We start from the raw sequence: 24,050 nt of genomic DNA on the forward strand, positions 1-24,050 counted from the left end.
GAGAGGGAGAACGAGTCCACCAGGCTGGCAAGTCACTTACTGAGAGGAGACGCCTCATCAGGCTCCGAGACCATCATGCCAGACAGGGCAGGGCGGCCCAGGGGTGGCCCAGGGCCTGCAGAGTGGAGCAGCAGAGAGGGAGACGAGGAGGGGCAGACACAGCAAGGCAGGTGGAGAGGACCAAAGGGAGAGACAGAGACATGAAGCGAGAAAGAAGACAACAGACGGGGGCAGGGGGCAGGGGGAAGGGGTGGGGGGACCACAGAGATTTGGAGACAGAGACACAGAGAGATGCAGACGGAGACATGGAGAAAGTGGGGGGGAGAATGAGAGAGAGGTGAGACAAAGGCAGAAGGAAATGAGGCAAAGACAGAGAAACATGGGGGCAGAGGAGGCAAGCCGACGAGGAAGAAAGACACAGAGTGAGAGAGAAGGATGAGGCACAGTGTATGAAAGAGACAGCTCAGGCAGGGGAGGAGGGGAGCAGGAGAGACACGGAGACAGGAAAGACAAAGAGACAGGTCAGAAGATGGAAAGAAACTGGATGAGAGGAAGTGGGCAGGGGCTGTCAAGGAGGGGCACACGGGAGGGGGACAGGGCTGGGGGCAGAGCCCTGCCAGAGGGAAGAGGAGAGGGGAGGTGCCATCTCTGGGGCTACATTCCAGGGTCTGGCGTTGGCCCAGGGCCCAGGCAGGAGGCACAGCCAGGGACGGCCCCAACACCGTCAGCATGGCCCTCGCTCAGCAGCCCAGAGAGGGCAGGGCTGAAGCACACACGCTGAGCCTCTGGGAACCAGACACACCTGCTGCCTTCCAGGCTAAGATTCAGCCCAGCTGCACGGAGCTGCCCCAAAGGCAGCAGGCGGGTGCCAGGGCTTGGGCCTAGAAGATCTAAAGCCCTACATCTTCCCACGGATCAGCCGTACCCACAAGGAAGGGGCCCTACTCTCGGGCCCTCCCCAGCTGCTACTGCCCATCCCAACCCTTGTCCCACCCCTGGCCTCTCCTCCCCTCACAGCTGCTTCTCATGGGGGAGATGGGCTGGTAAACAACTCAGAGTGGGCAAAGCTGCTGCAGTGGGCAGCCCCATGGGAGGGGCTATAGATATCCCGAGTGGACAGGGTGGGGCAGACCAGGCCCTTCACTTGCAGGCCTGGCTGGGCAAGAGGCAGCTCCCAGGGCCCCATCAGCACAGGCCACTCTGGGATGTGAGCTGTGTACAAGGGCCCACGTGACACCCACTCCAGCTCCCAGGCATCCTTAGCCCGGCAGAGGCCTCCCCGTGGAAAAGCTTCAGGCAGTGTCTGAGTCCCAGGTGCCGGGAGGTCACAGTCAGGACTACTCTGCCCGCAGGCCAACCCTCCTGTTTGCACTGGCTTAGGTAGGGTGCCATTCTCTGGAATCTGGATGCTCCTGAGATGCCAGCTAAAGGGAGTCGACCTCACCCCTGGAGATGCCCAGGCCAGACTCGCCCCAGGCCTGCCAGTGTGGGCAGCACTGGGTGGTGGGGGACTGTCCAGTGGTCAGGCTGAGCCGAGCCCCATCTTTGGCTCTGACCACAGAGTGCCCAGCACTGGCTCCCAGAGGTCAGTGGGGACTCTATGGAGCTGCTGGGACCTGTGACCAGCTAGTCCCTTCTCTACCCAGCATCCTAGGGTGGGAGGAAGCAGGGACTCTCAGCCCCCATCCCAGTGCTGGGCCAGCCCCTGCTCTGGCTGGCACTTCGGGTGCTGGCAGAGTGGGCAGCTGACAGGCTCCTGATTCCTTTCCCTCCATGAAGCCAAGCCCTCTTCCCCCACTGGGAACCCTTGGCTTCCCAGAGACGACCTACCCTAAGGCAGGGTTCCCTCCTATGTCCCGGGTGAGGCTGACTCCCCCCACCCCACTCCACCCCCAATCAGCTTTGTTGGCCAGCCCTATGCCATGGAGCCCCTCTGGCTGCCCACCCTGCCTGAGGTCCCCAGCTCTGCTGCCCTGGGAAGTGAGGGTTTTGCTCTGAATGCTGAGCAGCTGGCTTTCAGTCCCTATCAGAACCGGGCATTTCTTATCTATGGCCATACCACCCTGAATGTGCCTGATCTCCTGATCACAGAACCAGGTATTTCCTGGCACAGGCAAGCATAGAGCCTGGCAATGCATGACCTTGCAGGGACCTGCATACAGCTGTCACTTAGGAGGTACAAGGCCACCTTCACGGCAGGACCAAAGACCCGCAGGGCCCTTGGTTCCAGAGATAGGGCCTCTGTGGCTGGGCAGACCTGCTCTGGGCTTTCCCAGGCACAGGATGGAGCCTATAGGATGGCCCAGCAACTTACCCATCTGGAAGTCCCCACTGCCCACATCTCCACTGCCCAGGTCATCTGTAAGCAAAAGAGAGACTTATTCAGCAACAATATTTGGTGAGTAACTACTGGGTGTCAGGCACTGTTCTGGGCATATAGTGGGGAAGGTCAAGCACAACTGTTACCTCCTGCCCCAGCCTAGTAGGGAGGGCTGGCCTGGAGAGAGGGTGTGGGCCCAGGGTGCTGGGGGAGAGGGACCAGGCCAGACTGGCCTCCAGGGGAGGACAGGAGGAGATGGAATAGGGTGGGAACTGTCCTCCACCACTTTCCCCGTCGGTCCTGACCATCCTTCCTAGGAGGGGACCGTGCAGCAGAGGAGCTGCCAGCAGCCCAGGGTCACACAGGTTGTAAGTGGAGAATCCTGGGATCAGTGGGATCAGGGCTCAGGACACACACAGCTCTTAGCCCATCTTTTGAGGAGCCACCTTGAGCAAGCTTCCTGAGGCCTCTTTAAGGCCTAGTAGGGGCAACCTGATTCTGCCCCTCACTCCCTCCATACCAAGCCACCGGAACCCTCTGCCCACCTCCAGAGGCTTCGTCAGCCAGCAAATCCTCGTCATCAGAAAGGTCTGAATCACTCCAGCCAGCCCGGCCCGCCGTGACCGTCTCCGCGTCCTCAGGCAGAGACACGCCATCATATGCCCTCAGTCCACGGGTCACCTGTGGGAGACCACACAGACGACTGTCACACACTCCAGCTCCTGCCAAGCCCAGGACCCCTCCCCTCCCTTCAAGAGGGACCCAGAGTTCTACCCCAAAGCCCTCCAGGGGTTAAGTCAGATGTGGTTTGGCGAAAAGAGTCAGGCTGGGACTGAATCACTATTTTTGACTCAGCTTCCCTAAACTTCATTAGCCCCTTGAGGCCTCAGAGCCCAACCCTGCAAATTCACAACGTCTGAATGAATCCTCAAATTCACAGACAATGAAATTAAAATCACTTTGGTAAGTGATGACTCTTCTTCTTTTGGAGATATCCACGACATGGGTTAGTGGGTAGGGGGACAGAGGCAGGTAAAGGGTGAGCTGGACCAGCCAAGATGGGAACACAGGCTGGTGGAAGAGTGGCCAGGGTCAGCGTGGATGGGGACAGAGGCAGAAATTGAGGTGAGCTGTTGCCGCCAACGGCAGCTCCCAGCCAGGCCAACTTGGCCACCTCTTTCTGCCTCAGTCTGGCCTCCAAATCTCCAGGCCACAGGGAACGCATTCCAGCCACGTTGGAGAAGTGGCTGGTGAGGGTGGGAGCCGGCAGCTGGGCTGAATGGGGGCAGGTCAGGCATGGTGTCAATTCCACGTGACCTCAGGCTGCTGCTGAGGCCCTGCACCCTGCAGGTGGAGCCGAAGGGCCCCAGCAGCCATCACACCTGCCTGCCACAGGGGTGGGTGTGGGACTGACTGCCTCTTTCCCTTAGACAAGATCAAGATTTTTCCAAATGAGTATTACCAAGTCACTCAGAGGAAAACAAACCCAGCAGAGCCCCAGGGAACTTCAGAGCCCCCTCCCCTGTCAAGTGTGCATGGATTTGCTGTGACCCCATAATGCACCTCCAGGCCCCGATGGCCTGGCAGGAGCGTCTCATGCCCTGCCCTGGCCTCGGCCCTCTCGGGGGAGCCCAGCCTGGCCAGAAGGAAATGGTCTTGCTTGTGAAACCCAAATCCAGCCGTCACTGGCTGGACAAAGTGTGGCAGCAGGAGAGAGGCCTAGGGAGGAGAAAAAAATCGAGGAAACAGTCTGTCCCTCTCCTTCCCCACCTCCCAACTTCACAGTCCATGTCCTGGAGACTGGTCTTTTCTCACACTGGTCCCTCTGTCCGAATGGCCTTCCTCCCTTTGTTTATCGGGCTAACTTCAATTGTCCTCCAAAATTCAGCTAAGCATCATCTCCTTTAACCGCTCAGAAATAAAAAGGAACAAATGCGGACATGTATGGCAACATGAATGAACCTCTAACACAGTGGTTCTCAACCTTCCTAAGGTTGCGACCCTTTAATACAGTTCCTCATGTTGTGGCGACCCCCAATTTCATTGTTACAAATTGAACATAATTAAAGCATAGTGATTAATCACAAAAACAATATGTAATTATATATGTGTTTTCCGATGGTCTTAGGCGACCCCTGTGAAAGGGTCGTTCGACCCCCAAAGGGGTCGCGACCCACAGGTTGAGAACCGCTGCTCTAACACATTGTGCTATGAAAGCAGCCAGACACCAAAGACTGTATGAAACTCTATGGGGAAAAAGTCTAATCTACAGTGACAGAAAGATCAGTAGTTGCCTGGGACCAGGGGTGGGTGGGGCTGACCAGAAAGGGGCACGAGGGAGCCTTTGGGACTGATGGTTGCCCAGGTACATACATATCCTTCTCATTTCTGACCTGTACACTTGAAACGATGGGTTTGTTTTAGTATATGTTTTATAGCTCAGTAAAGATGACTAAAAAGAAAACCTCTGCGAGACCTGTCCTGACTCCTTGCCTTTCCCTGCCACCTGCACCCTCAGGCTGGGCCCTGGGCCCTCTGGGGCTCACCCCGTAATCGCCTGTACCTCTGCTGAAATAGAAGCACTTTGAAGGCAGGGACTGTGATGAATTCAGCTCTAACTTCTCAGTACCTGTATCCAATAAATACTTGAATGAATGGACAAAAATGTCATCATCTATTAATTCTAGAAGCTTCCTGGAGATGACTTGCTTTGAAGGGTGCACAGACGCCCACGCAGTCTGTCTGTATGCATCTCCTTTCCGAGGCTGGGAGCCTGCGGGAGGCCGGGGCCGAGTGCCATTGGGGCATCTTTGTGTCTGCAGTGCTGCCAAACCTGTGTAAGGCCTGCACTGCTGACTTTACCCTCTACTATGGCCTAAGGCCCATCCGCCCCACAATCCATGGGCAAACCCCTCCTATTCCTTCTCCTCCCTGTACCCTCTCCCTCTGGACAAGGGCGGTCAGTGAACTTCTGGGCTGGGCCATGAGGTTTGCATCCAGGAGTGAGACATGGATTCCTGGGCTGTTTCTCAGAGCCACTGAGTCAGGCTCACTCACCTCCGGCCAGCGGGTTAGAGCTCTGTATGCTCAAGGGGATCCGGACACTCACCGGCTAAGAATCACAGGACCATCCCCATCCCAGGGGTTCCTCCTCCCCTGGATGGGGCTGTGGGTACTGAGCACACCCTAACTGACCTGGTACAGGGGCTACTGACACTGGGCAGAGGGGGCTGGGGGGCAGGCGAGGGCTGTGTGTGTGTCTTTGACACACCCTCCTTCTTCCCATGCAAGCAAGGCCGAGGAGGCTGCATGAGGCACAGGGATTCCTGGCACCCCTAGACGCCAGAAGCTGTCTGGAAAAGGAGAACCCTGGTGAGCAAGGTCCAGAGCGTCTCCCAGGGAGGGACTTGGGACCGGACAGGAAATAGCAAAGTGAGATTCATCTTGGAAAAAATGTCAGGAACACACATCTGCAGTGAGAGAGGAGGGAGAATCAGAGCATTTGGGGCCTGGACAGAAGCCCCCTACCCCAGGGACCCGGGAACGGGCCCTCCCCATGCCCGACTGCCCTTGCTTGCAGCCCTCTCTCCAGGACCCAAGGCTCTGGGGTCAACCGGGGCCTGCAGCAAGGGCCAAGCCAGCAAGAGCAGAGACTTCTCTTGTGCAAAGCTGAAGACCAAACGGCTCCGGCAGCTGTGTTTCACATCTGGGAGGGGAGAAGGAGCCAGGCCGGAAAGAGGCTTCGGAAAGAGCCCGAGGAAACCCGAGACTTGCCCATAGAAGGGAACCTGGATTCAGACCTGAGAAGTCCAGGGTCTACTTGGGGAATAAAAGGAGCTAATTTATTGGGCACTCACTATGCGCCAGGCACTCCTTTAGGACTTTTATGTGTTAACTCTGGTTACAGGTGTTAATCAGCCCCACTGTAAAGATGGGGGAAAGGAGCAGTCAGGTCACCTGCTTGAAGACCTGGGTGGTAGAGCTGGAATCGGAACCCTAAGCTCTTACCACTGCACCACACTGCCTCTGTAACCAGGGCTGTGCAATGAGCCCAACTCACCGAGAGGTCACTGAGAGTCACTCTCAACCACACTGCATTTCCGTTTACAGAGCATTTCCTAGGCCTGTGTCGTTTGACCCTGACAGTGGCCCCCTGAAGTGGCTGAGCAGATGCGAATGGCCCCCTTTCACAGAGGAGGAAACTTGCCCAAGATCAGAGCCAGGACCCCAAGCGCCCTGCTCATCAGGAAAGGAGGTAGGGCTGGGCTTGGCTGGGCCGGGGCTAGCTGGTCCCCATCCCCAACCTAACCTGCTCCAGGGTGGACCCCAGGAAGCTGGCATCGGCCTGGGCCCATGCAACGGTGCCTCAGGTCCCAAGGAGGGCCCTCAGAGACTTCAACGTCAAAGGCAGAAATAGAACCCAGGGCTCCTGCCTGCCGGCACGTCTCAGACTGCGACTTCCTCCCAGAGGAACCCAGTACTTCAGGCATGCACTGGGGAAGGATGGCGGGCCAGAGAGGAAGGAGCCAGGCAGAGGAGGATTTTCCAGATCCCGCAGGTTCCTGTGGGGGAAATGGGGCAGCTGACTCATACAGGCCAAGGTCAGAGGACTGTCCTAGTGAGCCGAGAATAATTGTTTAGGACGGGGGTGTAGGTAGGGTGACCCCCCAATGAGCATAGGGGGTTTGGGGTGGGAACTGTAACAGATAGACAGGGGACCTCTGGGAAGCACCCACTCCCTGAGGCTGGGCGTGTCCAGGCCTCCTGGCGAGGATGTGGGTGCACATAGAGCTCCAGGTCCAAGTCCTACAGAGGCCCCTGGGGGCAAGGGACAGAGGCTGGGCCCTCTCCCGGCCTGAGTGAAGATGCAGAGGGAGGCGAGGATGGCTGGGGAGAGCGTGGAGGTGAGGTCAAACCATTAGAGAAGGGTACAAAAGTTAGAGAAGGTTTGGGGTGCAAGGAGAGGTATAGATCCTGATATAGGAAATAGGTTCTAAAAGGAGTTTATGAGGACTGAGGGCCTTGCAATGGATATGTGTATAGATAAGAATTTCCGGAGCTGCTAAAATCAGAGCTGTAGGATGATGGCGCACAGTGAAACGATGACAATAAGAACGGTTGATCCATAGCATTCTCCCCTGTTCTCAGTTGGAAAATCAAAAACGGGTTGAAAATCTCAGTAACCTCTTATGTCTGTTCCATTTGTATGGTTATGAGAAAATGTTATCACTCTCAAACTGGTTCTCAGAAAACTATATTGTGTAAAAATGTGTTTCTTTTTTGTTTGTTTTTTGATTTCAGAAAGGAAGGGAGAGGAAGAGAGATAGAAACATCAATAATGAGAGGGAATCATTGACTGGCTGCCTGCTGCACGCCCCCCACTGGGGACCGAGCTTCTGACCAGAATCGAACCTGGAACCTTCAGTACGGAGGCCAACACTCTAACCACTGGGCAAACCAGCTAGGGCTGTGTTTCTTTTACCTATGTAACTTTAGTATACATTATATTATCTAAGCATTCATTAGATAGTTATATAATAAAGAATAACAATAAGGGAAAAGAAAAAAAAAAGAAGGGTCAGACTGCATGGAGGGCTTTCTCCATCCCAGGCCCCCTGTTCATCCTCAGCAGCCGGGAGGGTTGGCACTGCAGGGCCACTATCCCTCATTTGCAATAAGGGAAATCCAAGGCGCTTGCTCTGAAAACCAAGAGTGTTTTTTTGTGTGTTGTTTTTTTCTATACTGTTCAGCCCCCTTCAGTGCTCACAGCCCAAGGGTAAGGAGGCTGGGCAATGGTTTGAGGCTGCAGCTTCCTCTGGCATGGAGTGTGTGTTTTTTTAAATAAGTTTATAACAAGCTCATTTGCTACCAAGTCCTGACCTGAACTGACATGAAGCTATTAATAGCTTATTCACTCCGCTTCAGGTGAACAGTCGTACATTTTGCTGCAGCAATAGTGGTGTGTTTTATTGTGGGGTGTTGCCCCAGATTCTACTGATGTCACATCACAGCTGGCATGTGCTCTATGTCACCTTTCTCAGGTTTGAAAACTTCTGAATTCCAAAACACGTCTGACCTCAAGGATTTCAACTGAGAGACTAAGCTTGTGCTGTTATTTCCATTTTGTAGGTGAGGAAACGGACGCCCAGAAGGGGTCATCTGAGTAAATGGGGTTCAAGTCTGTGAGGCACTCAGCATGGTACCTGTCTACAGTGAGGGCTCAATGAACATTAGAAGTAGTACCACACAGTGGGTACGGGGCAGAGGTGAGGGGTGAGGGGGGCATGGGAGTGTGGGGTGTGGGCTCAGGCCTGGGGTCAGCCTCCAGGTGTGGGAGGAAGGGAGGGGTGTGGCTCAGCTGCCCAGGCCCTGGGCTGGCGGAACAGGCAGGGCACTGACTGGGGGTGACAACAAAGCTTCGTTCCAAGGCTCAAGTTGTCTGCCTGCTCTGAGGCCGACTCTAAAACGACCGCTGAGCACTTCAACTTCAGACTTCTCCAGAGACATTCTTCACATGCCTTGGGCAGCCAGCCCACCCTCCCCTCCATGGCCCAGGCCTGAGGCTGAGCCCCCTACCGCCCCCGCAGCTGGGCAGAAGGTCTAAGCACTGCAGTCCCTAGGGTGGCTGCAGCTGCCCAGGGCAAGGCTCCAGGCATCTGGGCTGGAGTGAGCTCACCCCATCGAAATCCACAGACAGTGTGGGGGTGGGGACAAACGGGCCCCTGCCTGCCCACCTGCCTCCTGCCTGCAGACTCTGCCTCGGTGGCCCCTCCCCTGTGCCTGGCACAGGAACCAGCAGACGCTGTGACCCACAGCCCCCAATTCTCTGGGACACTGAACCCAGTCAAGTCCCCCCACCCTTCTCTCTGATGCAGGCTCCCAGGTAACCCCACAGTGCTCTCTCTATTCTGTTACAACCCAGGCCCCAGCGATAGGGTCAAGGTGCCCTGCCCCACCCACAGGGCATGGTACCCTGTCCATGGACAGCAAACGGCAAAAAGGAAGGAATCTGTTGGGGCAGCACTTTGTTGTACAAACTGCCAGGGGCAGGAGAGCCAGACACAAAGGCCAAAAGGCCTTTAATCCCCTGGCAGGCTGAGAGGGGCACTGGGCTGGAAAAAAGGTGGCCACAGCCGCCGCTGGCATGCCTGCACTGCCCGTGCCACTCGGGAGGCCTGCCAGCTCTCCGCACTCAGGCTCCCAAGATGGCAGCACCTCCCCAGCCAGTTGGCCAGGAAGGATGGTGATCCCCAAAATAAGAAGGGCTGAGGCTCAGGTGCTCCTGCTGAGATAAGGTCTTTGTGGGTGCAGGTGCTACGTTCTGTGCAAGGCTTATAGCTCACGCAAATCCACAGCCTCCTAAGGCAGACACACTGGCACTCACAGATTTTACAGATAAGAACCCAAGGCTCGGAGAAGTGAAGGCCACACAGCGAAGGCAACAGGAATCCAGTCTGAACGCAGAGCCCTCTCTCCTGGCCGTGGCTAGCTTGGAGGCTCTGACCGCTGCCATCTAAACTCATACCAAGGCCTAGGACCCGGAAAGGCTGCATTCCTGCCAGGGCCTGGGGGAACTCTGCGGGCTCATTAGGGCCTTTGACAGAGACCACCGGAGCCAGAAGCTGGGGTGTGGGATTCCTTGTCCCAGCTCTGCCCCGAACTCACCATGTGGCCTTCGACAAGCTCCCTGTCACCCTTCCCTTTTAGCAAAGGGCAGCGAGCCCCTATGATATGTGCTAGGCTTCCACGCCACCCGTCCCTGTCAACGTGCAGAGAAAGTACCAGGAAGGCGGTGATTTTCATGTGTTTTGATCTTTGCTGCATCTCTGGAACAGACAACACTTACTAGGTGCTCAGTTAGTATCTGCGGACACAGACAGACTGAATGATCGAATGAACAAACTTGGAATGAGGGGTGAGCTGCTTTGGGAAGCACGGTCGGGAAACTGAGTCTGTCTAGCCCTTTCCCAGGTGGGCCTGACATGGTCTCTGCTTTGAAGGCCCCTCTAAGGTAGCTGGGGTGTGCACCCTAATAGTTCTGCTCCTGCCATGGCCGAGCAAGAGCACTTCATCCCCCAGGACCAGAGAGATACGGCCAGGGGTGCAGAGGGCAGACTCTGCTCAGACACCCTGACTCCAGGCCGCCTCGGCCACTTTCTAGCAGGGCGACCTCAACTTTCTCATCTGTAAAAAACAAAGGGGGATAATCAACCAGACCTGCCCAATCAGGTTTAATTTAAGTCACTCTGAGCTTTACTTATCGAGCATCTACGATGTGCTGGGCCCTGGGAACAAAACTGGGAAGTAGACCAATGGTTCTCAACCTTCTGGCCCTTTAAATACAGTTCCTCATGTTGTGACCCAACCATAAAATTATTTTCGTTGCTACTTCATAACTGTAATGTTGCTACTGTTATGAATCGTAATGTAAATATCTGATATGCAGGATGGTCTTAGGTGACCGCTGTGAAAGGGTCGTTCTACCGCCAAAGGGGTCGCGACCCACAGGTTGAGAACCGCTGAAGTATACAGACACATGGAGAGCTCTGAAAAGGAAGGATGGGGGCTGGGAGAGCCCAGGAGAGGGTCCCCCACTTAGTGAGGCAGGTGGGAGTTTGGGGAATGTTTCGCCGAGGGAGTGACAATTTGGCTGGGTCTGAACGATGATTTCACCTCAGTAGGGTGAAGAAGGGGAAGAAGTGTACACCGGGCAGAAGGAAGGGCACGTGCCAAGGCCCAGAGGTGGGACAGTGCACGGCACAGTCAAGAGGCTGGAAGTTGGGTGCCGTGGGACACGGTGTGCCAGGTGGCAGAGGATCAAAGGGACGAGCTCTGAATGGTCTTTTCACTTAGAGAGCAGTGCCCCTTGGCCATGCTGGTGTCATGCTGCTCACCAGAGCCCAATTCTCTCAGTCCGCTCCCCCCCCCCCCCCCCCGCGAAGTCCACGCACTCTCCTGCCCCCACAGACACCCTAAGAATGGGCCTTCCCTGGTGCAGGAAGCCACCGGGAAATGACCCTGCCTCACCCGTTTGCCAGGTGCCGCTGAGGCGGTGGAGGTGGCCAAGCGGGAACAGCTTCCTGGCTGGGCTGCCCAGCAAGAAGGTCCCCAGGGGTTGAATATTATCCGCTAAACACTGTTGGTGCCAACAGTGCCTGCGGCGTTCACGTGCCTGCCTCCTGCCGGAGGCCTGGCTGGTTCTCAGGTTCTCTGGCTCCCGGGTGGTCCTGCTGTGGGCCTTCAAGGCCACACCAACCTGGTTGGGCCTGCCCATGCCCACCAGGGTCATTGCCCACAGGCTTCATGATGCCCCTAGCACACTGCCAGGCCTATGGGAGGATGGGAGAAATATTCCACAAAATTTTCTTGAAATGAAATGCCACTTTTGACAATGATCACTTCCTGAACCTACTAGGTTAGGCCTTTCCATTGCTTTTGACTCAGCAAAGGATTAGAAGAAAAGCCCCTATTGTGGCCAACCAGGTCCTGTGTGATCTGCCTGCACACACGCATACGCCTACACACACCTCTCCAACCTCCTCTCCCACTGCGCTCTCTCACCATCTGCCACATTTATCTCAAACACAAGCCCCCTCCCACCTCAGGGCCTTTGCACTTGCTGTATTCCCTGCCTGGGACATGGCCCCCACATATGCTCACCCCTTTTCTTCCTCTAGTTTCTGCTCTTCCTCTAGATGTCACCTTTACAGAGGCCCACCCTGATCACATTCCAGGTCCAGAATCTATGACAGGTAGCTGTCTGTTACTTCCTTACCCTGCTTCATGGCACCTCACCACCTACATTCAACCCTATCTTTACATGTTTATCTGCTTATCATCTGTCTTCCTTACTAGAACATCAGCTCCAAAAAGGCAGGGACTCTGTCCACTTTGCTCACTGCTGTCTCCCCAGTACCTAAAAGCATCTGGCATACAGTGGCTGCTCAACAATATTTGTTAAATTAGTCAATGAATGGGGTTTACGAATGAAGACATGGAGGCTCAGAAAGGTGACTTGCCCATTGTCACAGAGTTGGAAGAGCTGAGACTGGAAGCCTGACCTGGAAACCCTATACTACCTGGGCCGTCCTCCTGCCATCTCTGGGGAGACAAACAGCCCATGGCCACTGAAGAGAAACCTGCCCACTGCCCAGACCAGCATCCCAGGGAGTGGGCAGAGGTCTCAGAGGCGAGCTGGGCCACAGCTCCGGCCCCAGGGCCTTGCACAAGGCAGCCAGGCAGCCAAGCCTCCGTGGCTCCGCTCCTGCCTGCTCCCGTGGGCATCGGCAACAGGAAAAAACAGACTGGACCGGCAACCCAGCAGCTGCGGCCAAGAAGGCCAGCTCCCCAGGTCCCCCAGGGCTTTCCCCATCTGCTTCCTGGAGGCGGAGGAAGTTGGCGGGCAGGGCCGAGCCCGTGGTTGACCAAAGGCCTGTGGGCAACAGACCTAGAAATAAGAAGAAGGCCCCTTCCTTTCGCAGTGCCCTCTCCCCTTTCCTCATGACGAACGTCCATCCCAGGCACAGTAACTCTGGACGGAAATAGGCATGGGGGAGGGTCCTACAGACAAACACATCTGGGAAAGGCTGGTTACACAAAGCGGAGCTGGTTCCCTAAGTCTTAATGTCTCTAACACCACGATGAGGGAACGGGGTGACTGGCGTTTCCCAAACTTGCTTAACTTGGAAGCCTTTCTTCCTGCAGAGCTCATGGGACTAGGGTTCTACAGAACACACTTTGGGAACACCCACCCCGACATACACCTTTCCTTCAGCTCGCTGCCAACTAGCTCTCCCTCAGGAAGGCTTTAGATGTAAAGAAACGGCCCACCACCACTGGGGTCTTGAAAAGGCGGTTCTCGAAGACAGAAAAGCCCATGGCATGAAGTGCTGCTGGAGAAAAAGCCGTCAAGGTGACAGGCTAGTCGGTGGCAGGAGGGGTACGCTCTCTCCTCCGGGGAACCCTGTCAGAGTCTGAGGAAAGCCAGGTAGGAGCTGCTCCTTCCCTTGCTGGCCAGCAGCCGGCCCTCTCCGGTGATGAGTCCGTGAGAGGGGACAGAGAGGTGGCCCAGCGCCCGGTCACTCCTGATCCCCTAGGACCATACAGAAGGTCCCAAGCCCTGGGGTGGGGGTGAGGGGAGCTGAGCGTTCTAAGGGAGAGTTCAGCTGAGGGGCTGGGGATTGCTGACAGGGTGGGGGTCAGGGGAGAGCAGCGAAGGGGTGAAGCCCCTCTGGGCAGCAGGGTGGACTGAGAACTGGCTTCCAGCTCACCTTGCTGTCTTGGGCAAGTCCCTTTCCCTCTCTGGGCCTCAGACTCCCTCTGTCAAATGATAAAGTAGAGATCTCAGGTTCCCAGTCTGTCCTCAGCGGCCTGGGGGCCACTTTAGAGCGGCAGACAGATGGTTTGATGCCCCCCCCCCCCCCCCAAACACTCACTACAATGAAAAGAAATCTACCTTTTTTTCCTTTTTACATTCTGACCATCTACCTAATATGCCTGGTTCAGCCCCTGGTTAGCTGTGAGGCTGTGAGCAAGTCACTTCACCTCTCTGGTGCCTCCATTTCCTCATCTGTAAAATGGGCATGATAATTAATAATAATAGTATCTCCCTCATAGGGTTGTTGTGAGGATTCAATAAAAATGTAATAAGCTACAAACAGTATTAGCACACGGTGAGTGCTCTGTGTTTGCTATTATTTGTCAAAATATTTTAGTAGTTAATCAAAATACCATTATTTTTATTGAAATAAGGTTTCACCGCTCAAAAATACTAAGTTAGAACGCTCTTAATTTAGATGATTCCAAAGGTTCCTTCTGGCTATGACATTTTAGGACACTGAAATTCTGAAACAACAGGATTCTAAAATTCTAGGCTGTGACTCCAACCAGCAGAGAGGGCAGGGCTATCAGACGGAATTACAAAGTCAGAACCAAGCGTAAGGGGCAGATTGAAGGGAACTGACCAGCTAAGGGTTGCCTCCACCATCATCTGTGTACGTCTACCTCCCCCACCACCCTGTTCCAAGAAGACTCTAAGCAGCTTACAAAAATGTACACATAAAAGCAAGAGAACATCAACTGAACATACACAAGAAAAACTCGGGTAGGGCCACAGATGGAGCCTGGAGTGAGGTGAGTAGACAAAGTATGTGCCACTAGAGGTCTGGGAAAGCCAACTCACTTGGCTCTGAGCTTTCTGGTGGCCAATGGGAAGAAGGAAGCCTGACCAGGCCCTGGATTCCGTGTCCCATGAGGTAGAAGCAAACCGGTTGCTTAGAAGAAGCACAACTATTCCTGGGGCGAGAGCAGGGAACGTCCCAAGGGGAAAGGTCTGTCTGGTGCCCTCCCTTGCCCTTGCCAGTGGGGCCAGCCTCCCCTCGGAGTCCACTGACCATGAGCCTCTGAGGCTGCACTCAGGGTCAGAGTCTACAGCAGGGGTCCTCAAACTACGGCCCGCGGGCCACATGCAAATACAAATATTGTATTTGTTCCCGTTTTGTTTTTTTACTTCAAAATAAGATATGTGCAGTGTGCATAGGAATTTGTTCATAGTTTTTTTTTAAACTATAGTCCGGCCCTCCAACGGTCTGAGGGACAGTGAACTGGCCCCCTGTTTAAAAAGTTTGAGGACCCCTGGTCTACAGCATTCAAAGATCCAGGACCCTGGAATGGCGGTCCAGGCAGCGCCCCAGCATCCTTGGTCTGGGCAGGATTACCCATCCCTCCCCAAGCCTGAACACAGCCAGTGCCCAAAATAGCCAGAGCAGGAGAGGGTGCCAGGAAGCCCCGGGCAGGACCTGGGTAGGCCCGCCCACAGCAGAGGGCCCAGTGGGCCAATGAACACATCCCTGACACATAAAGGAGCACCTTCACTAGGAAACAGGGCCCTCCCTGGGAGTCTCCCACCCACCAAGCTCCCCCTCAGCCACACGTTGCTCACGCAGAACCCAGGCAGCTGCTCCACCCTTCCCACAAGGCGGGCCTTCCTGCAGGAGCCAAATGGAAAAGTCTTCGAAGAAACACCACCCATAGGCAAGTGCCAGCCCCCACCCCCAGGATTAGCCTCCCTCAGGATCCTCCTGCGTCCCCCAGCTGCTGGCCAAGACAATGGGGGTTATTCTGGGCTGCACGAGGTATTTAAAGCTCTGGCTGCGCTTCTGTCCCTGGGGAACAAGAAGCCTTGACCTCAGCAAGACCTTCCTGAAATTGTTGCTGCCCAGACTGTGATGGCTGTGTCCCATACAGTCTGCACCCAACCTCTCCTGCCAGGCCATGAGGCCCGGTGGGATACAGCACAAGTGCCTCCTCTTCCAGGAAGCCCTCAGGGCCACTGCCCAAGAACCTCAGAAGAGCTGGGTTCTGGCCCCTGCTCTGCCACCAGTCTTCTCAGCCTGTTTATTCATCTGCAAAGTGTGGATAATAATATCCATGTGCACTAAGCGCTCAGAGGCTTCTGTGGTTAAGATGAAGTCGTGTCTCCCCAGACCAGTGTGGTGTGAAATGTAAGCAGGGATGGGAATTTTGCCTGTTTTATCACTGTTGTGTGTGTTTTTCTAGTACCTTGCACACAGTAGGTCCCAAATAAACATTTATTGACCGATATAAATATTTGTGGAATGTGTCTGTAACCCCCACTGAACCACCCACGGTGCTGGGCACGCAGATGGCTAATACTCTTTGAAAATATTGCCAGATCTCATTTGGGGCACTTAGAACATGCCAGGCTTTTGCTAAGTACTTTACATGGATTCTCATTTCATTTGCACAATAATCCCAAGAGGTAGGGACTATTATTATCCTATTTACAAGCAAGAAAACAGGAGTTCCACTCCCAGTGGTTAAAGAGCTTGCCAGGGGTCCCAAAACTACTAAAGTGGCCAAGCTGGGCGTCAAACCCAGGAACCCAAGTCTCTATCACCCTGCACAAACACACCCTGAAGAAAGGCAGCAGAGTGAACACGGAGCTAGGAGCCAGGAGCCTGAACTCAGCTACTCAGTAGCTGTGTGACTTCAAGCAAGTTGCTTGGCTTCTCTGGATCTATTTTCTTTTCCATAAAAACAGGGGCACTGATTCCTATTTCTCTGTGTCCTGAGTAGGATCAAGGGAACTAAGGGATGGGACCATGTCACCATCTTGGCCCCAACCCCTCCCCAGGGGCAGCAGCTCTTGCCTATGCGGGGTGGTGGGAAGCTATCCTGGGGAGGAGGGCGGTGCCCAGTGCTGGCTCAGGAACAAAGCTCAGCAGCTGCTGACTACAGCTGGGAAGAGCTCTGGGCCTGGCCCGAGCACAGGGAGAGAGAAGAGGCGGGCTGAGAAGTCACCTCTGGCCCTCCTCTGTCACCATTCCCTGCTGACAGCTGCTGGGGCCTCAGGGCCTACGGCCCCACTGCAGGAGAGGGTGGGAGCAGGCTGGCTGGTTCATCTCAGTCCTCACGCTGCCAACTGCTCAAATCCCAGGGTGCCAGGACACAGGCCTTGTTGCCCCACCCCACAGCCCTTTACCCAGTTCCTTGGAAAGTCTGGGGTGAGGGTGGAGGGGCTGGAGCAAAGGTCTATGGGCCAAGCAGGCCTTGCCTGGAGTCTGAGCTGCCCCAGAGACCCTGGTGGGAGGAAGATGGGCAGGACTAAGTGGGAATGGGGTTTGAGGAGAGGCCTTGTGATTTTCCTGGCAAAGAGACGGGGTTGCAGGCCACTTAGGGAGGCTTCTTGGAGCCTGTGAACTTGGCCTTGGCTGGCCCCACCCCAGGCCCCTCTCGGCCCCCTCAGCTCCACTCCCAGCTCAGTGCCAATCCTGTCCAGTCCGCTCCAGCCCACACAGCTCTCGCTCCTCTGAACTCAGGCAGACCCATAATTACACATTTTCCAAAGCCCTAGAGAAACAAAATTTAACAAAGGATTCCTGGGCCACTTCCGGTGTCAGAGGCAGCCTGGGAGATGTAGTTTGTAAGCACAGGTACTCAAGTTCTGGGGCATGTTCATAATCTTTTGGGAAGACTATTACTTTTATTCCATTTCATTAGTAAATCAAAGCTATCCTAGGAAATGTGTGTTGGCCACATGTCACTCCGCAACACCCTAGCCTGGCGGCTTCCTAGCTGTGCAGCTTTGGGCAAGCCACCCGACCTCTCTAAGCCTGTGTTCTCATCTGTAACTGGAAATAAACAAGGCTGCTGGGAAGATTCAACAAGACAACCTGAGAGCTTAGCCCAGTGTCTGGCACTTACAAGGCTTAAGTGTCACTTCTTCCTTTTCCTCCCCTCCCACCCCCACCCCGCCAGGAGCTCACAAGCAGGAAGAGTGACCTGACCTTTCGGGAGAGCAATTCCTGTTATGCCCTCCATAGGCTAGGTAAGGCTCCAACCAAGTCCTGGGTCCCTGGCTGCCAGAAATGGAAACTTATCAGAAGGGGAAACCGACCCAGAGAAGGGAAGTTAGGCCATCAAGGAGGACCAACCCGTGTTGGGAGCCTGAGCTCAAATCCCATCTGTGACACTGACAGCCCCACCACAAGTGCTGCTATAAGGATAAGCAGCTCCAAGAAGAGAGGGAGAAGTCTCACAGCCAGCTGATGGCAGAGGCGGACCCAGGTCTTTTGGCTTCTAACACAGGGTCCTTCTCCTTCCACAATGGCACCTCCTTCCCCAAGGCTGGAGTCTGGGGCCACACAGATGAGGACTTTGGGAGGGTGGCACTAAGCTGGGTCTTTGTCAGGGGTTCGATCAGCACCTGAGGCACCAGTCTTAGAGCTGGTACTTAGAGCTGGTCTCTCTGGTCAGGCCGAAGCCCCAGGCAGACAGGCTGAGCCGAGGAAATGGCAGGACCGGCAAGTGAGCGGTTGTGTCCTTGGCAGGAGAACTCACCTCCCAGGGACTCAGGTTACCGGAAAGGAAATGGTAAGTCTGCTGCCTGCCACCTCCGAGCAGGAATGTGTGCTGCCTGCGGGAACATCCTGTCCGCCTGCCCCCGGCAGCCCAGAGAGGACTCCCCAGCCCTGGCCCACCCCTGGGGGCTCAGGTTGACCTCTGGGCTCCCCAGCCAAAGGGCATCTGTCATTCTGGGACAGTGGGAGCGGTTGTCACTGACCAATCACAGGAGAAGAGAGGGCTGGAAGGGCACCCCAAAATCTGACGTGTTCAATCCTGTCAAACGGATTCTGAGATTTAAATTTGGGTGAATGGGCTGATCTTGTTAATCCAACATAGGAGGCAGCACAGTGTGAGCTCTGGGGCAGGACGAACCCCACTGGAAATTGGGCTCTGCCACTTCCCAGCTGGGTGACCTTGGGCAAGTCACTGCAGCCCTCCCGCCCCTCATCTCTGATGTGCAAGTGACAAAGCCGTGATGGGGACCCTGGGAAATTCAAGGAGCTGAGATGGGACTGGCTTAGCACAGGGCCTGGCACATGGGAAGGGCCTGGTAAACAGTGGCTGTCGGGTATTGAGAAGTATTGGGAAGAAGAAGGGAAATAATCAGTCATTGCTATGTGAGCAGGTTCTATGAGCTATGCAAGTTTTCTGCCCTCCTGGGACATTCTACTTGGAGCCAGCTGGAACATAAAATAATATCTGTCAAATAATGAGAATGCTAAAAAGAAAAATATAGCAAGGTGAGGGGAGCAGGGAGTGGCTGGGTGGGGCTGCTACGTTCCACAGGCCAGTTAGGGAAGGTGACGCACAGGAAGCTGGTGCATGCATAGAGGAAGAAGGCTCCAGAGACAGGGCACAGCAGCTGCAAAGGCTCCAAGGCAGGAGTATCCTGGAAACAGCCAGAAGACCAGTTATCTAACCCTCACAACTGCCTTGAGAGCAAGGTGGAACTATCCCTATTCTTCAAGCTCAGAGAGGTTTGTCTAAGGTCACAGAAGGAGTAAGTGTCAAAAGGCCAGGATTCCAGCCCTCTTTCTCAGCAAAGTGTCCAGAAGCCATTGTCCTCAGAGCTCCCATGCAAAGAGGCAGAAGGGACAAGAGCATGTTAGGTATTCAGGGTCAGAGGTCTGATTCCTGCAGCCTGGCTGTGTTATCTCAGACGGTAATTTCCTTGCTGGGCCTTCATGGCCTCAGCACATGACTAGCCCAGCGATGCCTGCTCATCCACCTCCCAACTGATGAGGCAGGGAGCCAAAGAAGGGGGAAGGGAGAGCATGATGCTGGGAGATGAGCTTCTCTGGCATCTCAGACCCAAGGCTCCTCCCAGACAGGTGTGAATGCCGCAAGCAGATCCTACCCATCTGAACTGGCCTCCTGCCTGGCCACCAAGAGTTTGCAGCCTGCCTATACCTATGTGGGCCTTGTCCCCTCCTAGCACCCAGGCTCAGCCACAGCTGGGAATCTGTTCTGCACTCCAGCTCCAGGTGTCAGACATGCCCATCACCTTAGGACCCAGACCAGGAACAGCTCCTGGTGTCCTGACCCATGATTGGCCTTTGTAACCAGGGGTGCCAACGCAGGCCAGCCCTCATGGGCACCAGGCCAGACCCTGAGGCCCGGCCAAGTGCAAACAGCATGCTTGGTGCCCAGATACGGGCGCGTTAGAGTGGGCAGGCTGCCCACTGCCCCGTCACAACAAACCATCGTCCCCACCCTGCTGAGAAGGGCCTAGGCAGCCGGATGGGAGCTGGGGACTTCCAGGGAAGGCCTCCCCCTCCTACCCCCTGGGAATGGGCAATGGGAATCTTGGAGGCTGGACATGGAGATTCCAGATGCCAGCAGCCAAACGGGGAAACAGGCAGAGACAGGCTGAGGGGAGTGGGTGGGAAAATAAGGAGAGAAGGTGGGCTGGATGGAGCCAAGTCTCGGACTTTTTAAAAATATGTGTACTTTTATTGATTTCAGAGAGGGAGACAGAAACATCAATGATGATAGAGACTCATTGATCGGCTGCCTCCTGCACGCCTCCTACTGGGGATTGAGCCAGCAACCTGGGCATGCACCCTGACTGGGAATCAAACTGTGACCTCCTGGTTCATAGGCGGATGCTCATCCACTGAGCCTCGCCGATCAGGCGCCAACTCTCGGACTTTTTAACATTACAGATGGGGTCGGGTGAGGGAACAATGAGACCTCTCAGCTGCTGATGGGAAATTGCACAGGACCACAGAGGGGCAATCCTGTCCAGCTCCACCGAGGCCCAGGGGTCTCCCTGAGGGAGTCCCAAACTGGGACCGGGAACTAGTAATAACAACAACAGCCATTCCTTACCGAGTGCACACGGCATCAATGCCATCCAATCGAACTTTCTGCCGTGACAGAAATGTTCTAGGTCTACATTGTCCAATAAGGTAGCCACAGGCCACCTGGGCTATTGAGCACTTTAAATGTGGCCCCGAAATCATGTTTTTAAATGTTTTATTTCATTAAATCTTCCATTTAAATCATCACATGTGGCTGGCCGCTACCATACTGGACAGTGTAGATGACACCATCCTTAAACCAAGACGGGAGGTAGAGCCCTCACCACTTTACAAAGAAGGAAACCGAGGCTTGCACAAGACACAGCTCGTAAGCCACAGAGGCAAAATCAGAACCCAGGCCTGGCTGCCGCACTGTGCTCCCCACCCAGGGTTATTGTCAACATTGGAAAAGACTAACGGAAATCGTACATGTGTGGGCGATAAGGCTGCCCAGTTAATCAAGACATCGCGTCTCTTGCTTTTGGCCTGAATTTTGTCAGCTACACCGGTTATCACACACTGACCAGAAACTCAGACAGGCCATTTATAAAAGTCTTTGGTTGAAGAAAGGGCAGAACGATGATAGACTAATCCCAGCTGGTTGAAGAGCCAAGTCTCTGAAGGCTGGGAACCGTCGATGACAAGAAAGCTGGGCTTGGCCCCGCCACCTCCTCACCCCAGACCCCATGCAGCCTCCAGATGCTCCTGAGAACTGGATGACACTCTCACAAGACACATTTCCCTGCTTCTCAGCTTTTGTGTAGACTGTTCCCTTCTCCTAGAATGCTGTTGCTATGCCTCCCAATCTAAACTGCTCATCCGCCCTTCAAGGCCTGGCTTAATTGCTACCTCCACTCTGAAGTCTTCCTGGATGCCCCACAAAGATAACTTTCTCTCCCGCACGTCCATAGGACGTAATTTCTACCTTTCAGAGAGCTTGAGGTTTCGTCTTTATTATAGTCACTTGAGTAAATGTCTCTACTCTCCTGCTGGAACCAAAGCTTCTTGGGGACAAACACCAGGTTGGGGTTTTTTTCTTTATATATACTTAAACCTTTAAATACTTCCCAATACTGAGTAGCAGCTAGTGGATAATAAACAAATATTTACTAAGTTGAATTGAATTATAATAGTGGCTTAGAAGTTTGGGGAGTCAATATCTTACGGCTCTCCCCAATTTCCTGGGACCCCAACAGGTGAGTCCCTTCCCTGCTCTGGACCTCAATTTGTCCATTTGTAAAATGGGGGCAGGGATAGTACCCACCTTATTAGGAGATTATTTGTACTTATTATATTTATTTAACAAACTTGATGTGCCAGGTACTTGACAAAAATTACCTTCCTAACAACCCCATGAGATATATTATTAACAACTATCCCCACTTTATAGAAGAAGAAACTGAAAGTGAAATTCAATACATAAATGAGATAATGTAAATCTAGCGCTTATTACAGTATGGCATAGGATAAGTGCTAAATATAGTACCTTTTTTGGTTGTTCTGTATAATGAAGAGTCTATGGAATTAAGAAATATATGGGATACTTCTCCAGGGCTGGACACGTAGTAGGTGTCTTGCAAAGTATTTTTTGCCAGATTGACTCGGTCTCAAATATCCCAGAGACAGGCAGGGTGGCCCTAACTAAGCCCAGGCTCTGACTCCCCAACCCCTCCTCTGACCGGCAGGCCAGTGGTTATTGCCGGTATCACAGGCCACAGCGGTAGAGAGCTCTTTTCCTGCCCTCTTCTTTCTTCGAGGACCGGAAGTGTGGAATGACCCCTGTCCAACTGTACTGGTCCCATGGGTGAATGGAGAGAAGAGTCTGATTAAGTCTCAAAGGCAGGGGACACTCTTGACCTTTTCCAGTCCTGCCAGGGGTTTTGACACCACATTCACCTCCCCAACCCTGGCCCAGACCAAAAGCAGGGAAGACGGGGCAGAATTTGGGAGAGAATGAACGCTGATGGAGTTTCTGCAATGGCCCCTCTCCATGTATCAGCTTTCACAACTGTCAAATGATAATAATTCCTACATCACAGGGGTGGGTAGTTTGCAAGATAAAATGAGACAATGTATGCAAAGAGGTGCTTCCACAGCTTTAACATGTACAGGGATCTCCTGGGGATCTGGGGATCTGGTCCACATAGATTCTGATTCCGTAGATCTCGGGCACCTGAAACTCTGCATTTCTGACGAGCATCCAGGTGCATGGACCACCCCATTGAGTTAGAACCGCACCTTGCACCAGTGGCCCTCAATAAAAGTTAGCTTTCCCTTTTCTTCCAGAGATTTAATCCTTTAAAAGCATCCCTAGGGGATGGGAACCTTTATTTCACCACCGGTAACGTTGAGTGACTTGCCCAAGCACAGAAGACTAGAATTCGAGGCCAAGTCTACAAGAGCCATCCTTCCCATGTCTCACACCACTCCAGGCCCCACCGCCTCAGTGGCAGCCACCGGCCTGGAGCTGAGGACGCACCAGCTCTGCCCCTCAGCCTCATCACAGGCCCCTGCTGGGCCAGCCAGGTCTCCAGCACGGAAGCCCAGGCTCCCCACAAAGAGGCCTGGGACATCCCCTTCGCTCCCCCTGTGGCAGCTTCCAGTGGCCTCCCCCTCCATCGCCTTATAAAGCGACCCAAGCTGCTCTTCCAAGTTGCAGTTTAATTTTATATGGAGTGAACCGACTGGCCTCTCCCTGCAGCCTGGGCCCAACTGCCTCACACATTCCTTCTGGAGCAACATTACCTAATTTAACCATACCCCTGCTCTCCAGGGCTCCCAAAAATAGCAGCTGCACTGGGGGAAAATGCCCTAATGGTATCAAAATAAATAATTCTCCCTCCTCCCCCACTCTTGGCCTGCACCAGCCTCAGGACCCAGCCCAGGGAAGAGCCAGGGCTGAGAGGACTGAGGTAGGCCTGGGTGAGACACAGCGACCTCGCCAAAGCCTCATGATCTCCATCCTTCTAGCTGTCTCCACACATACATGTTCCTGGGATCTCCCCATCCCCCTGCCTCCCCCAAATCCTCCAGCTCCTATCATGGGCCAAGACGAGGATTCAACTTTCACTTTCTCCTAATAATAAAAACTACAATAGTAATAAATGCTACCATTCCCCAGATATTAATTATGAACTAAACACTTCCCACACCTTGTCTTGCTGACACTAGCCAAGTAAGGATCAGTATCCTCCTGTTTCAAATGAGGAAATGGTGCTCAGAAAGGTAAAGTGACTTGCCCAGCGTCACACAGCCCGGAAGTGGCAGAGTTAGGGTTGGAAGCCAAGCCCAGCTGCCCCAAAGCCCTAAACATCACACCATCTTCTAGCTTAGACTTTTCAGCAGAGTCTGAGCCAGGAGAGAAGGAGCCCAAGGGTTTTTATGAGCTAGAAGAAGTTTGCTCACCTGGTATATTACTGTAGGGTCTGCTCACACAGCTGGGGCCAAGCCTCAGGGGCCTATTATACCCTAGCTCATATTTTACTCAGATCCTGTAGGCCCTAAGTCTGTCACCGGGGCCCCAGGGGCACAGGCTGCTTATCAATTTGTGGCCCAAGCCC

At 54.1% G+C, this 24,050-nt stretch overlaps 1 protein-coding gene across 12 annotated transcripts in view; it reads right to left on the reverse strand.

Moving 5' to 3' along the window:
* HSPG2 (heparan sulfate proteoglycan 2) overlaps positions 1-24,050 on the reverse strand; it is a 100,269-nt gene that overhangs the window by 64,062 nt on the left and 12,157 nt on the right. For 7 of the 12 annotated variants that reach the window (XM_036348420.1, XM_036348421.1, XM_036348419.1 and 4 more), the window contains exons 2-4: positions 2,866-3,001; positions 2,315-2,359; positions 41-115 (exon numbers count right to left, since the gene is read on the reverse strand). In XM_036348420.1, coding sequence (XP_036204313.1) covers positions 41-115; positions 2,315-2,359; positions 2,866-3,001 — 256 coding nt within the window. The remainder of the gene's footprint in view (positions 1-40; positions 116-2,314; positions 2,360-2,865; positions 3,002-24,050) is intronic. The other 5 variants (XM_036348424.1, XM_036348423.1, XM_036348422.1 and 2 more) reach the window with 1 other exon arrangement.

This window comes from Myotis myotis, unplaced genomic scaffold, assembly GCF_014108235.1.
Source record: "Myotis myotis isolate mMyoMyo1 unplaced genomic scaffold, mMyoMyo1.p scaffold_m19_p_2, whole genome shotgun sequence".
Taxonomy (NCBI): Eukaryota; Metazoa; Chordata; class Mammalia; order Chiroptera; family Vespertilionidae; genus Myotis; species Myotis myotis.